Source organism: Hermetia illucens, chromosome 6 (assembly GCF_905115235.1).
Source record: "Hermetia illucens chromosome 6, iHerIll2.2.curated.20191125, whole genome shotgun sequence".
Classification (NCBI taxonomy): domain Eukaryota; kingdom Metazoa; phylum Arthropoda; class Insecta; order Diptera; family Stratiomyidae; genus Hermetia; species Hermetia illucens.
The window spans coordinates 77,379,228-77,397,953 of NC_051854.1; the positions used below are offsets into that span (position 1 = coordinate 77,379,228).

The 18,726-nt window shown below is 41.8% G+C and overlaps 1 protein-coding gene across 1 annotated transcript; it reads left to right on the plus strand.

Moving 5' to 3' along the window:
• The first annotated feature begins 2,073 nt into the window (after nt 1-2,073).
• LOC119659275 (microtubule-associated proteins 1A/1B light chain 3B-like) lies at nt 2,074-18,726 on the plus strand. The gene is made up of 3 exons (XM_038067283.1): nt 2,074-2,329; nt 8,493-8,813; nt 18,402-18,726. Exons 1-3 carry the CDS (start codon nt 2,224-2,226, stop codon nt 18,404-18,406), a joined length of 432 nt encoding a protein of 143 aa, XP_037923211.1. The 5' UTR covers nt 2,074-2,223; the 3' UTR covers nt 18,407-18,726.

Consider the following 18,726-nt stretch of genomic DNA (forward strand, 5'->3'; position numbering starts at 1 on the left):
TCAATTTTGATGCTTTTGGCATATACCCGTTTGAAGTAAGCAAGAAGATTATTGCCGTTCTTTAAGATCAGCCTCGACACTTCTTTAAACAGCTCAGCAGTGATCTCTCCCTCTCTCTCTCTCTCTCTCTCTCTTGCCATCGATCGGAACAAGTGACAAAACGTAGGGATGACAATTAGTAAATATAGTCTATTTGAGTGCGTTTATATTATACATATGGCCAAATCACTTTGTCGGGCCTTTGCAGGCAATAGCAGCCGCTTTTCCTTCAAACCCCAACTGAAAATCCCCCCCCCCCCCCCAACGTAGTGCAGAAGCTTCGAATCACTAATACCGTTGCATATACTATTTATGGTTCTCATTTAGTCCTTGGTGGGGTATAGCTACGCGCCATCAATCGCGATTACGTGAAATGCATTGCAGCTCCCACCACGATTTCCCGAGACGCCTGCACCCCTTCTCTGCTGTTCTGGCCCAAGTGCCCTTGAGGCGACCCACTCGTCGGCCATCTTAGGAAAGTCGATTTCACTACATGGCGTAGCTAGCAATGCAATTGTCGCCCCTCCATAATGTGTGAACTATCCATTGCCATTTCCGCCTTCCAATCACAGTTCGTACCAGTGACAGGACCCTGCGCCGACCAAGTTCTTCGTTAGTGATAGTATCATGACAGCGTACTCCGATTATATGGCGATGATAAAGACTTGGAGCTTTTGAGTAACAGTGAGTTTCACTTTCCACTTCACTTTTTCCAACAGCAGGTTTCACTTTCCATGTGCTCTTATAGCCACACAGAAATAACACTAGCACGGAAACAGTATCAACTTGATCTTGGTGTTGAGATAATCGCAGTTCCAGATTTTTGATAACGTAGCGAGAGGGAATCTAGTGCTGTTAATATGTTGGGCAAAATGTAGTTCAGTGTAACCGTCGGGAGAAATCACGCTTCCTAGATATATAAATTGATCAACGCCCATTAATGCAGATAGGGGAGTGCGATAACCAATTAGGCTGAGAAGTTTGGTTTAACTGGTGTTAATCTTCGGTCCAACTTTACTTGCCTCTGTTTCCAAATCCATGAGCCGGTGATAAAGTAAACAGATGTCATCAGCGTAGTCGAAATGTTTGAAGAAAACTGTTACCATCTATTGAACTCCGCCACGTTCCCCGGGCAAGGCAGCGTGAAAAACGTCATTGATAACCAGAAGAAATAATATCGGTGGCTTGATGCAACCCTGGTAGACTAAAATTTCGATCTCAAAATCTTAGAGATTTTACCTCGGTTCAGGAAGTGACATTTGAGGCTATCGTGCTAACGAGAACTCACTTGTCAAGGTTGGTCTGAACATCGAAGTCGATGGTAAACGACCAAAAAAACCGGCCGAAACAACGATGGCTTGATACACTGGATGGGGATTTAAAAGTCTCGGCGGTCACGACGAACTGACCCCGATTATGAATGGGACAAAGGATGAAGAAAAGGAAGATCTTAAAATAAGTTACGTAAACAACAAATTTGCATTTCTTCTACTCGTATTCACTAATGATATGTTTAATAAAAAATTCTGAGATGAATAAAAAATAGATACATATAGTCCGAAGCTTAAACTTTCTGACTCTTTTCATCATTCTCGGTACCTCATCAATTCGAACCGAAATAGCTTGAAAATCTGGGGCGTGGATCGTATTTCAGCACTACTGAATCTAAATAAAAATAAAATGAAAACGAAATAGTATCTCTTTTCTGCAAGAACTTGGAATTTTTTTACCAAATTCGGTAGCCTGATAATTAGCTTTTGTTTAATCGAAACGTGTTTAGTAAATAAACTTTTCTCCGGTACTTTGGGAGTCACAACGGTCTTCCTAGAATAATAGTAATCTGAACTCCGTGAATCACAAAAAAATTTAATATTTTTTTCCGAGCTACCTTATCGCTAACTCGCCGGCAGTTAGCTGCCTCTAATATAAATATAAACTCCTCTGATCTCGAAACTGTTTACTATCTCCCATATTGTCGCATCATGTCAGCCTAGATTTTTACAACAGTATGCATGTAATCCAATATTGATAAAGCTGTTTTACTGTACAACTCTCGATGGCCAATCTCAGTTTGCCGTTTGCTGTAGAACAAGAGTATCGCTTCCCTCGCCGGTTACAGTGACAGTTTCAAGCCTGACTAGTTCAGCTCAGTCGTTCGTTTTCTCGTAATTGAAAATCGTTCCAATGATGAATTCAATTGATTGCTATAACACCTTTATCAAAACCAAGCACGGGAAACGTGATGTGAATGCAAACAATTTTAATTCCTTGTATGCGACCTCAGATAAGGGTGAGTGTGGTTTCATCAAGTTCAGAATTTGAATGGCATGTGATGATTTTAGAATAAAGGACTACATTAGTTCAGATGTGCACTGTTTGATAGTGGCTTTTATCTTAAGTGGTGAAAGTATCCTGAAAAATGTGTCAATATCTTTTTATCCTTATGTATTTTGCTTATGCAATTTAATATACTAAAACTGGCCTTAGTGACTAAAAATTTAATATTCACACACAAAATTTTCATTGTAACCAAAGGACAACTGGAAAGAATGAGTGTGAGGTCTATGAATTTTAAGGGTAGGTCTAAGTAACTAATATATAATCGAACACCCTTACAAAATTTTCCATAATTTCGAAAGCAACCAGAAAAAAATATCGATCGCCCTGATGCAGTTTCATTCAGACGATAGTGGTCCATTGTCCTCGACTCCCCCGTGTAATGGATTATCCCAGATTTAGTTATATATCGCGGGATTTCCACTAATGAATATGATACTACCCGCTGCAGCAGGAGCTCATCAACACCAACAATCTGATGTCTGATCGGTTCACAGGCGGCCCACTCACATAGAAAAAGCTCCGTGGATTCCGCTCCCTCAGTATGAACACGTATTACCTTGCAATATCGCTAGCTATTGATAAACTTTGAACTATGTTTGTTTAGTTACAATAGGAAAGGTTTGATGTATCTAGCAGCTTTAGGGCTCGGCCACCTGTTACTATGGGAAACTGATCCCCAGGTTTGTCATATCGTTTTCGTCTCTTTTGCTAAGGCATTCAAGATTTCATTTCCCTCTACACCACAGCTAACTAACCACCGTATTGAACCTAAAAATTGAATTCAATCGATTTATAGACTCCTGAAAGAGTTGGTCAGAGAGCTGCCCGACAATCTCATCAATGATTTGTCAATCACCCAGGTTGCCGCCCTCCGAATCGCATTCAGCCTGAAAGGCCATTGCATATTTTTCCAAAGGAGAAGCTCACTACGCGTTTTTATCCAAAAAGTATCGGTGTATAAGTAAAGTATAGCCTGCCGCGCATTCTTCTGATTCGTCCCAGTTTTCTCTAAGTTTCAGGACACATATTCTACCAAAAATATGTAAGGGGATCCGAGAATCAGAAAGCATTACAAAAACTGCATTTAGTTCTCCCAATAACTCTTCCAATCCTCTGTGTCCCTCACGCACGTTCTTTTCCCTATAGATTTAAACGAATGAGGTGTTCTCATTACAGTGCTCTGAGTACACATATATATAATATAAGGCTTGCAATTGAATAAAGTAGTCCTCATGGCACCGGTAATACCCAGAAATGCATTTCCCTGCAGTGAAACTAGCTTACAAGGGAAGCTCTTTTGATTGACTTTAACTAACCGCACAACAGACTTAGTACTCTTCAGTGAATACGGAAACAAGGACTCAGCTTATTGGTACCCCGTCATATTAGGTAATGCTGCCAGCTGGATTCGGGGGCATCGCCTTAGGGTTCTTGCCCAAGGCCGAGATGATAGCTTCGTTAGAGGTAAGGACTTTCGACTTAGGCTCGATACTCTAGAGGATGCTACCTTGGGCACAGATGGATGGATCCTAGTCGGGGTGACTTCAATGTCAGGGCACTTGAGTGAGGCATGCCTCACCCAGACTCCAAAAGGAAACGAAATCTCTCGCCTTGGGGGCTGCTGGAAGTGACACTGTCGTAAATTTAGTTATAAACTTGATAACGACGGCCTGCGGAGCCTCTATGCCCCCCCCCCCCCAATAAGGAGATGCCAGGACCCGATAGTATCCCAGCAGAAGTATACAAACAGGTGTGTCAATGTCGGCCAGACCTACTGCTCGGTGCATTCAACGCTTGCCTAAAAGATGTGATGATAGATGGAAAACTCAATTTTAAGCAGCACATAGAGCATATTTGTAGTCTGGGTGGTAAGTTCTATCATGTTGTATGCGGTCCCAGTTTGAGGAAAAGCGCTGCAGGTTTTAGGCAATGCATATAAACTGAGTACGGTTTACAGAAGAACAGCCTTAAGGGTGTGTTCTGCCTTCAGGACCGTCATCTCGGGAATGATGCCGACTGACATCCTGGCAACCGAAATGATGAACATTTATAACACCCAATCCATCTCTCCCTTATCGCAGATGAAAACAGCCAAAATGGGGAGATCCATAAGCAGATGGCAACAGCGATGGGGCAAGTCAGAAAAGGGTCGTTGGACTTACAGGTGGATCGCTTTCATTGGGGACTGGCTGGAAAGAAAGCAAGATCAATTATAATCTCACCCAATTTCTCACCGGTCATGGAGGATACCGTCAATACCTGTGCAGGTTTAAATTGGACACCTCACCTAATTGTCCAAACTGCAACGGGGTCCCAGAGGACCCAGCGCACATATTCTTCCAATGTCCTAGGTTCGCGGAAGAAAGGAGGAACCTAGAGGAAACTCTAGGTAAAGTGCTATCATCGGAAAATTTTGTCTGGAGAATGGTAACTTGCTAGGAAGACTGGGATGCGGTCATTTCCATGATTGCAGTAATCCAGGATAAACTGCGAAAAGCAGAAGAAGTGAGGAAATTGCGGTTACGAACACCGCGGGTAGACGGAAGGAGACCTAGCTAAAGGAGTCAGGGGTGGTTTTATTGGGTAAAAATCCCACACTCTGGCGTTCCCAGGCCGGAGTCTTTTGAAGATGTCCACCTCCTTACAAAAAAAAAAGACGTCTAGGTACCACATAACCATTTAGACTACAGTAACTCTTCCCTCCTCTTTCTCAAAAGAGCTGGGGACATTCTATGGGGAAATTAGTAAATATGTGTAAGGAAACATGTACTTTCCTCTTCTATATCAAAATTACTTCATCACTCAATCCTTGTCCTCTTCTCCCTCGCAAAAATTTAAAGGAGAAATAAGTCCCGCTGAAAAGTCTCCTAGGAAGGAACTGCATGCTTCTCGATGCGATCGTGAAACACATACTACAATTATATGAATCCCTTCTGTAAGAACATGGCATGCATTCCAATTTTTCTATTTTTGAAAGATCACTTGATTGAAATCCTGTTGTGAATAGGCCGAACTGTATAATATTGAGTTCAAAACATAGAAATGATAAGGTGTTATTCCCAGAAGCGTGTGCGTGTGCGTATAAAAAGCTATTAAACATATTTTTCCATATAGTACTTCTTATACAATGTTTCTAATCATAGAATCGGAGATAAGATGTAGCAGGAACTGAAAATTAACAACACTATCTACGTTAGTAAAGCTAATTACCTTTCGTTAATCACTGCATTCAATCCAATCGCGTTATCACTTTCATCCTCAGTTCTAACTTTAATGTGCATATGAAGTGTAATATTTGAATGGAGGCATGTTAGTAATAGCGGCCCCACAATATCCAGTAACAACAACAACTCCTTTACGGGAGCACCTACCATATATACGCGGCCTCATTCTGCTTTTCAAACGGGGAATCATTTCCTTGATGATATCAAGGAGAACCACTGCCAAAAACCTCTAGGTCGAAAACCAATAGCGCTCTGGCGAAGTTTAAGTAATTCCAAAGTACCAAAGGAAAAGGATGGCTTCACAAATTAAGCAAGAAATCTGAAAAGTGAAATTCAAAAAAACTAGTACTAGTTGTAATGGTCAACTTTACCTAGAAGACAACAACCGGTCTCCTACTTCTAAATTTTAGAGTAGGAGAAAAGGTTAAAACCGAATTTGTGCAACAACTACTGACTCGGGTGCAACGTCACAGTTGAAATACCACTTTTACAATGAAAGCGGAAAATGATGTAAGGTAGACCCTAAACAACCCCCTTGAGGCAATCGATTTAAAGTTACAGCGCCAGGTGGCAGACAGCAGCAAGCAAAGAAGCGTAAAAAAACAGATGGACCAGACCCAGAATCCGTCTTCACTGGACAAAATTCTATCAATGGCTGGATGTAGATTATCTAGGGGTAAACTGGAAGGTCAAAACAGAAATAGGCCATGTTACCACTGCGGCAAAGAGAGACTCAAGAGCATGCAAAGTACCAAAATATTGTTCAATGTTGGACGCAGCTCCACTGACTCCTTGCCTACATCCGCATATGCAGATGGAGAGGAGGTGTTCTCAAAAGGATCTCCAGGAATGCCGTTGAGCTTGTCCTAATTGCCTGCCCCAATAATACACACGCAAACCAGTCCTTGAAGTTGATGTCACTTCTTGGCCTTGGTATTGCTGTGTATATCCAAATTAGGATCTTCAGGGTGCAACCCCATAGTTTTCCTGCTATGCACCAGTAGTGGTTTTCCGACTCGTGTTTCCAGAGTCGTTTTCGGTCTAGTACAATTCACAAATATTTGACCTCTGTTGCTCGTTTCACCTCCATCCCATGTAATCTAATGGATGGTGATCAAGCTTAGGCTTCCTACTGCATGATACTATATTGCCCTTGAAAGGATTTATAGACAGCACTGCCTTTCTGCAGCAGTTACTAGTGTTTCGCAGTCTGGTTTGGATTCTGTCACATAGCGTATCCTCATATTTGCCTCTAGATATTAAAACACTATCATTAACGTAACCCTGGGCCTGTATTCCAATGATTATTAGCTCTCCTAGGGGTTGATCAACTACCATGCTCCCCATCAATGGTGAAAAGACCCCACCTTGTGGGCAACATTGAGCACAATAGACAATAACATTTATACTTGTAGAAGTGCCTACTGTCTAACATTCTAGCCATCCAGAAGGGCAGCGGTTTCCCACTCCCTTGCGGATTAGGACAATGTATTAAAACGTTAGTTCTAATATAGTTCCCAACCAGCCCATTCATCAGAGTATTCCCTAGAGTTATGATTAGTACCTCTTGTCTAGTGCTGGTCATGAATGTTGGATCTTCCTTATGTTATATATTTCCAACTTATTGCTAAGAATAAATTCAAGAAGCTACTCACCTCTTTGATTGATATCGCTGTTTCTCCAGACCTAGGCTATGTTTGTGCTGGTCACTCCGTTAGTTTTTCGAGCTCTTCTCCACTGTCGGAATATCACCCTCCTCCTCCGACATAACGGTTTCCTGCATGACGTTGTCCATCCTAAGCCCTAGAAAATCTAGGCATAGTACGTCCAGTATCTCTCTTCACTGGACAGCAGGTTTACTTCCCTGATTGATCTAGTCTTTTCAAACTTTATAGCTCCCGAAATTTCTTCGGGGACCTTTGTTAACAGAGTAATCTACAGTCCGTTATTATTAGTAGCCCCATGTAAGCCGACGTATCACCCGAATACTGGCTCCGTCCCTACTTGACTGTTGAAATTGTCAAATATGATTTTGCTATCATACTTGGGACAAGCTTCGAGGGGCATACACTACGCTTTGACCGCAAGAAGGATCGTTGGTAGTTATTTCAGTTCTTTACATTGAAAGCAAAGTGTTCATTTCAAGTGTCTGAAGATTGGACGAGCGGAACACATATGGGATATATTTATGCCAGTACTATCACAGCTTATGTAAATGAAGTTAAGTATTGTCACATTTAACTCCGCGTCCCTGATTTCACACGCCCAACATGCCACCACCCAATTGTTAATCTGCACACTGAAGACAGAATTTACCTGCATTTCCTAGACTCACCTTAAAAGCAGGCCTAAGGTAAACTTCACCGGATATAATATTACCCTGAACGACAACAATTCGTAATGACAGAATGAGGATGGGTGATGGTTTCTTTGAGCAACTCCATCCCTGACGTGTCTTTATACAACTATTCACGTATCCTTTACTGATGCGTGAGTTCGCACCGGATCCTGAAAAATACCACAATCAGGGACAACCTCCTGAGAATTCCAAAGCAGGGTGAGAACCTCGCGATGTGATCCGTGGTGAACCCTCCCTTTCGATCGTGGCAGTCGTTAGTTTCACGGCTCCACCCGCGCCTTTTCAGGTTTAGCTTGTGTGATATTAACTCGGTAGGCTCGCTCGAATTCCTCTCTCAAACGCTTTCGTCTAAATAACTCTACTCTGCGTACGTTGGGTGGATCAAGGACTAACAGAATTTATTTTTATATCTTAAAATTTTAAAGTGAACATAATTCGATTTACTATTCATAAAAATAGTATAATATTAACATGTCGTCCTTAGTTTATATCTACTTCACCATATACATCTTCCATTTTCTCATTTACAGGATATCAAAAAACCGATGAAGCATGCGCAATACGGTTGCGATTCCCCACAAAAATTCCTATTATTGTCGATCGATATGCCCGCGAATATGAATTACCATATTTGAATAAGAGGAAGTTTCTCGTCCCGCAAGAAATAACGATGGCACAGTTCCTCTTAATTATAAGGAATCGACTCAACATTAGTCATAACAAAGCATTGTTCCTGCTCGTTAACAATCGAACATTGGTACCGATGAGCAAGTCAATTACGGAGGTGTATGAGCAGCACAGGAGCGATGATGGATTTTTGTATATGACATACACATCACAGGAAGTGTTTGGTGAGTATAGAGGAATCTCCACCCCTTTTTAATTCCGTGTACTTTTTTCAACATTTCATTCATATATGATGGTATTTGCAGGTCCTTTTTCAATGAAAATTATTTAGACATGAAAATTTAATTGATAAAATGGAAACATATTGTATTTGAGTTGAAGTTCCCTCCTTGTTCAGAAGCAAGGATTACTCCGTAGATATCCCTATCCCCATTCTTCGAAGCAAATCGCCCGAAATCATGGGGAATTTTGACAATCCATTAATGTAAGCAGTTCCGTCATATCGCAGAATCTTTTTTAAAAGATATGGAAACAAGTCCTGTCAGATTTCTCATTGAAAGTAAATGAAAGGGAACTTTTTCGGATGAGAGAAGGATTCATAATAATGTCCTTGCAATCGCCATCAGAACGACAACGGCAGTTTTGTTCAATTATCTTATTAGGACGCATAATTTAATATTCACAAGAAATATCAAAGACTTGAAGACTTGTGTGTGACGTTCACTCTTATTAATGATAAAGGCCATAGACAGAACTTACCAGAAAATGGGTGCCACTGGCATCGAAAATTTAACAAGCTGGGGTGTGGTGATGATGGTCGGTGGTGTGCCATCAGAAAAATCCACTGGACACCCCCGGTACATCGGCCACGGTTGCACAATAATGTATTTCTGCATAATTTCAATCAGACTGTATGAGTGTCGCAGGACATCACATAATATAACATATAATTCAAGAAAAATACCTGTGGGGCACCAAACTTCTTAGATTTTCCTAATCAAGGGTTCTTAGTTCGCCTTATTCTCCACATATTTTCGCTCAATGTCGCTATTAGGAGGGATAACAACATCAATAACATACACGGAGTCACACGCGTTGCCAACTGACAGCACGTCAAGCTTATTGTCGGGAATATGGCGATCAATGGAAACTTGCCGGTCTTATTGCATGACGTAAGCAGGACTATCACGGTAAACGCTAGGAAGACTGGACTAGTTGTGTTCAATAGGAGCGTCAAGTGGGGCAGCTATACGGTACCCACCTTAACAGGGGCGGAAATCCAGCTGACACAAACAGCCAAGTATTTAGGAGTACATTTCGACTCCAACTTAACGTAGAAGCATCATATCCAGGAACAATATCAGAAATCCTGCAGATTGCTCTGGTGCTGTAGGAATGCGATAGGTAAGACCTGGGGACTTTCACCAAAACGGATACACTGGATGTATACATCCATAACAAAAACCCATTTTGATGTATGTATGCATCTTCTGTGGCCGGGATTGAACTTTGCTAACAGCAGGAAGATTCAGAGACTTGGTTGTCTAAATATTACTGCACCAATGAGTACTACGCCGACTGCGGCACTTAAAGCTATCCTTCATTGCCATCAGAAGAATGTCTGCGACAAAAATGGAGGGGTTGCAGCATTCGAATCTGTTGCGACAGTCGGGCGACATTATCAGCACTAAATAGCAACGACATATCAAACTAGTTGGTGTCGAATTGTCATCAGGTGCTGCTGAAATTTGGTCAACTGAACGAAACATTGCTGATGTGGATGCCGGGGCACTCTAACATCGCTGGTAATGAGGAGGCTGACAGACTGGCTCGTCGAGGGTCTGGATCCACGATGGTAGGCCAAGAACCAGCTCTTGGAATCCGATCATCTACTATCGAGTCTACTCTGAAGGGTGAAATTGCAAGGATTCACGCGGCCCAGTGGAGAAATTTGAACTCTTGACTGCAGGCGAAAATCCTTGTGAAAGACCCTAGGGTCACTAGAGCGGCATTTTTGTTGTCCCTTAAGAAGCGAGACATGAAAACCCTAGTAGAGCTTTTAACGGAACACTGCTCCTTAAACTACTATATGGAAAAAATTGGGGTGATGATTTCGACTATGTGCAGCCAATGTGAGGAGGAGAAGAAGACGACCCTGCACTTTTTATGCAGCTGCCCGGCCTCCTCAGATCTCAGACGAAGACACCTTGATAAGGTTTTCTTCAATGAAGAATCTGCAGACTCTGTGGCTATGGAGAATGTTCTAAGATTCGTCACTAAATCTTGCGAACGCCGTAGGCGGGAAACCATTGAATAAGCAATTAACAGGGATAGTACAATAGGCAACAATGGCTTGAGTGCTCGGAGCTGCGGCTCCCCCAGTAAACTAAACTAAAGCAGGACTATTAAGTACTGCCTGCGGTTCCTACCGGTAAACAGGACATGTTTTTGAGATTAGCCCATGCTTGTGTGCAATATTCTGATGAATGAGCCAAACATTCTGCGCTAGTAATTTCCACCAGATCATTCATAACCATAACAACTCATGATGATCTTAGCGGATGGCTTGGATTCAGCATCAATTGTATTAACTCACGCTCATCACAAAACCTATGTTTTATTACAAAATTATATCCTCTAACATCATTTAGTAGCCATGAGAGGGGTTTCAGTACCATGGAAAATCAAACGGAACTCATTGATTCCCCCAGATGCGGATGGTCTCTGAGGTATTGGTACAATCAGTTGAGCGAACTGACAAATTAATATGGCACCCTTCTATAGCTGTCGCCGAAAATTTTATTAGTTTTGAATGAATGCGATAATGTAGACATAGCAAGGTGTGCTGGACGCTATCAAAAGCATTGGTGTAATCGACATAGCAACTAAAAAATTTGTTTGTCCTACCGAGTCAATGGTGAGTTGCTCTTTGTATTCCTTTGATCCAAATTCACATCGCTTCTGTTGAGAAGGTGAGAAATGATGGGAATTGCTCCGGCCGAGTAATAACCTGGCGACTACGTACCAACCAACCGTGTACGCTGATGAAGCCGTTTAGGTCATACCCCTTCAGTTCTTCGAGCTGTCTTTATGGAGTCTGTCTAACCTCCTCTTCGGAAACACAAAATTCATGTCCGAGGTGGGAGGACGGATGCTTTCGGACGTAATCAGGAGCACTTTATTTATCGAAAATTGCACTGTCTAGATGCTCTGTTGGGGTTCGTTAAGTGATCCGAAAAATGTCCACTGGTTCCTCGCGTACGTTACATGCGTCTGCAGTGACTTTCGAAGCTCACTGCATACAACAAAAAGTTTCTGTTTCAGTGTGCCAAGAATTTCAACTACGAGTGTTTCACCGAGAATGGCATTGTTTCGGTAAACCCTCTGCACCTCATTCTTTACCCGTCTGCTGACATTGCCAGTGCTGATTTGAGTCAGCCTAGCAATGTCCTGCCTCAATGAGCCGCCTCGACGTTCCAAACGAATGTCCCATAGTTAATCTCTTCGGCCACTCAAACCAAAACACGAAAGGTAATTTTCCGAGCGTGTATGCTGACAGTCACAATTTCACCACAATACACAAGTGACTGTAGTTGCAATATCGACATCATTAGTTTGAGATACAATTTTCAAACTTGCTGAAGATGCATAGCCCCTGGGATCCCTACAAGACGACAAAGTTCCTGTTGCGGTTGCCTGCACCCATTTAGACTAGATCCATCTATCCTCCCTCCTAATACAACCGGTGGAATTATTTATATTTATTATTACTATTATGTACGTAGCTTAAAAACCGCATCCTTTTTTTATAAAATGGGCTTTTATTTTAAAAACTGATTATAAACAAATCACTCAAAACATTTTCCATCGCTAGCTAGTACCTTTTCTCATTTTTCTGGCAGCTTGTGAACACCACTTTGGAAAAAGGCTTGCTTTTTTGACGTTATTCTTCGCTTGTTTATGTGAATAAAAGCGTTGTCCAGATAGGTCATCCACTATCAATCAAAAAAAGTGGAAGTGGAGTGATATCTAATGAATATAGCTGGTGGAGTGAGACTTCCCATGTCAGTGTTTGCAAGTGTGTTTTCAAGTGTTCCTTGGTAAACTCCGTGATTATTTGAGCTATTATCTTTGTGACAACAGGAGGTCCACATACACGACTCCAAGTGTCCCATCCAAAATGGGCGCCCCTTTTCCGGATCTTACCGATCATCCTCATCTACATCCTGGCAATGATGTACAGGGTAAACGAGTAAATAGGAAACACTATCGCCAGCCTCACCACCTGCATGGAAATGGATGGAGTCTGACAACTTTGATTAACTGGGAGATTTCCGGCTGCTATGCACTCATGCACTCGCCTCCTTCATAAGCAAAGCAGCAAATTGGTATTGGGTATTTGAATTACCACCAACCAGTCAGTCACGTCAATTATATAAGGACCCGTTTGGTAATTGATATATCCTTATACCGATGCCAGTACAGTTAACATGAAGCTGTTCCTCTGCTTGCCAATCTGCCAGAGGATTCATTAATAGAAGAAATGTTCTTTAAATAAATACGTCGAGGGCTGAGATTCGAAGACCACTTCTCTATTTTTGGGCCAATACAGTTCATGATCTCCATAAGTCAGTGCAGTAGAGTGAAGATTTACAGAAGCATCTATTAAGCAGATATTTTTACCAATCATACAGCTTTTCTGCTCAGTCTGGAGAGGAGGGGAATGTGCAGTGCATCCGACAAAAAACTTCAACCAGGGTATCAAATTTTTAGGTTCGATTTGGCCTCACGAAATTGTCTTCAGATTGGGCATTCTTAGGCCAGCCATCTACATTCAGTTCGACCTATCAGTTACGCCTGAAGGGTTCGCAGTTGACCGGCGACCGAAACGTCGATGGAATCCATTTGACCTGTCAGTTTTAACTTTTCAGCCGGCCGGTGATCGGATGAAACATGATTCGGCCAACTGACCAAACATGTTTAAGCTATGAACAAGAATTTCATGTGTGTTTGTTCAGGCAGTGAGTGAGAATTTTGTGCATACGGAATAGCAAGGGCTATAACTACGCTATAAAAACTGACCTGGCAGTTGAACACGTTATTGTAGATATGGAAGGAGCCATAAAATTCATGATCAACGAAGCGAAGTAGGAAATCCGGCACGAACTATCAAAAGCTATCGCTTACCAAACTAAGATTCAAAAATCTGCTAACCAGCGGGAAACCAATATCGTACCAGAACTGCAGAAAAAGCCGGTGTACTACCTAAAAGCGGACAAGGGTAATGCGGATAGATGGATGGATGGATAAGCAACATTACGACAACATAGTAATGGAAAAGTTGACTTGAGGAAACTACTTTGAATTGAGGAATGCTTTCTAGTGGTTGATAACCCAGCCCGGCTGCGGATGCCAAACCCCTCTTTACCCAGAATTAGATGTCAACCAAAAATACATAAATCAGGCAATGAGATGAAGGAGATTATTGCAGATTTTAACTCCCCTACTTACAACATTGCGAAGTGGTTGGTTGAGGAATGGCAAAAATTGGGGTCTATCAACGGGAAAGAGTCTGTCAAAAATTCGAAAGACTTGATTGAAAGATTGAGTGTAGTGGGCGCTTTGGCGGATAATGAACGCTTAGGGTCATAGTGTCAAAGCTCTATCGCCCAGTATGCCAGAAAAAAGAGGCAATAACAAAAAAAAATTTGAAGAGTGGCTACTACGATTTGGTTCGACATCAGAGTGGAGGAGAAAGGTTAAACAATATGCGAAGTTGGCTTCCCTCTGCATGAATGAAAATTATTTCACATTCAGGGGAAAATACTTCAAGACAACCTCGGGTGTAGCGAAGGGCAATCCTCCTTCCCCACGGTTTGATTTGATTATTTGAACGATTTCGCAAATTCGGTTGTCAAGAATGCGTTTTAAACTACTAATGGTGTGGGATAGCAACCGGATCGGACGGTAATTTGAACATTTCGCTGGACTACCTTTTCTTGCCAGTCAGGTGTTCTACCTTCCTCAATAACCTGATTGAAAAATTCTTTTAGCCACAGTATTGGGTCTCAGCTCTTCGCTTTCCAGAGCTCAGATACGATGTCGTCAGGTGCTATTGCTTTTCCCCAATCTCATTCGTTTTATTGCTTCCTCGACTTCAGTGACACCCGGTACCCGGGCCGAGAACACATCCTCCAGGAATTCTCCTGGAGCATATGCTCTCAGAGGGCTATCCCGGTTCCCATGATACCAGATAACCTCCAGTGAGGCTTCGTTGCAGAGCCACTTCAGATGAGTCCATTGCAGACTCGGGTCTGATCGCCCTCCTCGAGTACGTAGGGACGGAACTCCCCAACGGGTTAACTGGAATCAGCTCGAGGCGGAGAACCGCAACGGAACCTTTCACCAGCTAACTACCGCTTTGCGTACAGTGACACTGACAGGTGGAATTGCTCCAAATGTCAATAATGCTTGTGGAAGTAGAGGATGTGCAAATTCTTCAGTTGAAATCTGTTCGTAGAATTCTCGCCATCTATTCGTCGCGACTCGTCGGTTGGTAAGCAAAATACCGTTCTTTTCATTAACGCAGCAGTAGTGTTCGATATCTTGTGTGCGTTGGTGTCAGCTTTTGACAAGTTGACAAGTTCTGCCACCATCCCAAGTGTCTAGCTTATCGAAAAGATCTTTGTAATGGCCCGCTCAGGTGACACCGATCCCTTTCATTGCTTCCCTGTTGGCATTCTTATAAATTTGCCAATTAGTCAGCGTTTTATTATCGAGAAACTTGTGGTAGAGGTGTTTCCTTTCACGAGCCTTCATTTGAACATCGTCATTCCAAAGCCAAGTATCTCAGTGGATACCGCTTACCTGGCTTGGCGACCCCCAGGGTTGCACAGGCCGCTTTGTGAATCGTATCTTTAATTTGGTTTCACGATTCTTTCACATTCGTAATGGTTGGTAATCGCATAAATAAGATCAATTCTCCTTTCTTCTCACGAAATCGCCACCATTTAACACGCAAGCCAGTGCGTTCCTCACGCTGTTTTATCGGTGACTTGATTGGAAATTCAGCAATTAACAGCCGATGTTGAGGTACGATAATCTCATGGAAAATTAAAATGTGGGCATCTTCTGAGAATATGTATAGTCGATTTGCGTTTTACTGTTCCCATTATAAAATGTATAAAGATAAGACAATTCTTTAATGAACAATGATAAGGTCATGAGTGTCTGCAAAATCGACTATACAGTCGCAACGTCATTGCGTGCTACAAACCCTTATCCCCTATGGGACCTGTTGCCGTTCGTCATGACCATTTAGGTCGCCTGCAGTGATGATACACTCATCAGCAGTTAAGTCCTTGAGGGTTTAACGTGAGCACCTGTCTGGACGACTTAATCCCATGGTCTTTTTAAGACACGGATTAATTTTATGACCACAATCACCGCTGAGACAAGCGGTACCAGTCTATACCAAGTGCATGGCTTAGCATTCATACCGGTGGATGCAAGACATACCTAAATCTCTACCGAACTAAGGAAGGAGGTGTTGAAACGCAACACCACGCCGAGATCCGAAGGTCTCTTCTTGCTTGAGCATAACCACTAGGGGGCCAACCGCAAACAACCGAGCTGTACTCACATACAACGGGAGTTCACTCGAAGTATGAGAGTCCAGGGGCTATCCCGGTTTCCATGGTACCAGTATACCGCTGGTAAGGTTTCGTGACCAAATTGCCACTTCAGATGAGTCCCCATGCAGAGTCGGGTCTGATCCCCCTGATTAGGCCTTTGGAGCATTCGCCTACTGCGTCACGGCCGGCAAGCCAAAGTGAGTACAGCGTCTCCCGGTGCCACCACTATGGAGGTTCTCCTCGATCACTTGGTTTTGGTTCAGCTGACAGGGTTGCCGACCCGTCTTCCTCACCGCCACCTCTCAGCATCACAGTCATCAGCAGACACGTTAAAGGTCTTTGCATCGAGAAATTGCCAGTAGGCATTTTTCTCGCCATCAACTCGACCTATCTGTGATGCATATGCGGCCAAGAAAAGAATAGTGCGATCAGCTAATATAATGGTGAGCTTCATCAGCTGATCATCAAATCGTTCGATTTCTTTAATGGCATCATTGACACCCTATCAGACGGCAACGCCAACACCGTATTGAATGTGTGGGGCACTAAAATAGAGAAGTTTATAGCCATTTTTTACCGCGTTCACGTTCTATGTCGCAGCTTTTGGCACCGTACCACCGGGTTTTTTGTAGAGCGCAGATACCAGTGCGCCTTTTCCGAAGGGCTCTTGCGAGTTCTTGGTCTTTTCAGTGAGGGTGCTCACGTTTAGCGTGCAGACACGTATTTCATTTGTTCGAACTTACGTAGCTCTTGCGGAAACTCCGTGAATTCGTTTTGAATCGCTTACAAAATGAGTCCAAAATGCCCAAAATATTATGAAACAATTTGTCAGTTCTTTACATTGAGAGGTCCTCTTATCTCTTTTATGTATACACCTGAATCAGTTACTCAAATCTCTCATTGTTGCCGGAGATAGGTTCCTTGGTTCCGGTACAAGGGCATTTTCAAAGATGGTGTGTCTTTACCAAATTTGTTTCATGTCGTTTAGGCTTCCTCTTTTTCTTCACTCTCAATTCGGCTTATGTTTGAACCAAAAATGCAGCAGAAAAGGCCATTCTATTTTAGATAGATATAGACCAAGGATACCTATTCCATAAACGTAGTATTTCCCACAAAACGTCTGATAAGCAAGCAATCGATTATTAAATAAATATAATAAATATATTCATAAAATATAAATATAATTTCATTGCCAGTGAAAGAGTAAATTGTTTTCGATGTCAATCAAAAATAAATTTCTATGACCTTTGAAAAACATCAATGCTCTGAATAAGTGCACAATATATTTGGACAGAATGCTATATTACTATAACTTGTTTACAGATAAGCATTCTGCATGCAATATTTCACAAGAATGGGGCTCAGTATATAAAGTATGAAGTCTTGATCCCAAGTAAAAAAGATGACTCCCAACATCCACTCTGTTTGTAATATTCATTCTGAATCTTTAAATAGACCATGAAATGCTTTTGTGTTTACTCGTATTTAAAAAAAAAATCCCCTGGAAAAAACAATTCTAGCAAAATTCATAGGTACGTAGTGTTTCCCAATTATATGCACCCCGTCCCCACCCCCTTCAACGTTAAATCAAGGCTTTCCCTGTCGACGCCCTGTAGAATATAAGCGATTGTAGATACACTTTGACGTAAGTCTGCTCATATAATCGCAAAGCTAAAAAATAACACAATTGCAATAAACATCCCCCACAGTTTTAATTATACAATAAATTTCTCCTTATCGAAAACGAAAATGCTTGCCTCAATGGTTCTTCCAGGTCATGATTTAACGATTTTTCCATGAGGCCCAGTAAACGCAAGCAATTTACTAAGAAAGCGTAAACAACATCAAAGGGAGTCCTCTCTCGGGGTATCAACCATGGCTTAGTGCATCCAGTCCCATATTGCTTCGCCATGAATCAGGCTCCATGTTTATTATTGACATGAATATTTGTTTCTTTAACCGGCTTTCTGCCACGGGTTCACTTGATGCCTCCTCCTCAGGTCCAAGCAAGTTATCAACATTTTCTGTGTAAACAATAAATCGATTGATCAGCATCCAAGCCATATGGATCTCAATAAGTAATGCAAAACCATCTATAGAAAAAGATTAATTTTTGATAATTATGTGGAAAATATTGTAATAACAAGTTTTTTGTATTTTTGTTTATTTTCTTTTTAGGTTGATCTTTGCACGCTCGATTGCGTCTTATACGATTTGTGTTCAGGTTGAGAACGAATGATTCCATGGCGTACGTGTTTTTGTAGAAGTATCTTAAGTCATCCCATCCTTCTTGCCGATATTGTTATTATTATTATAAACTGACATTATTCATATTTTAGATCACTGAAGCACTCCTCACAAATTTCAAATATGTTTATATTGTGATATTTTAGATATAGGACCAACTTTTTAGTGGTTTAAATAATCAAATGAGATTCTAGATATAAAAATAACTGAAATTAGTATTAATTTGTCAATAAACTACTGTTTTATTATATAAGAA

Coding starts and splice junctions, on each gene's coding strand:
- LOC119659275 (XM_038067283.1), top strand. CDS start 2,224: ATGATGAATTCAATTGATTGCTATAACACCTTTATCAAAACCAAGCAC. Junction 2,330..8,492: donor GTATGCGACCTCAGATAAGG/GTGAGTGTGGTT, acceptor TCTCATTTACAG/GATATCAAAAAACCGATGAA.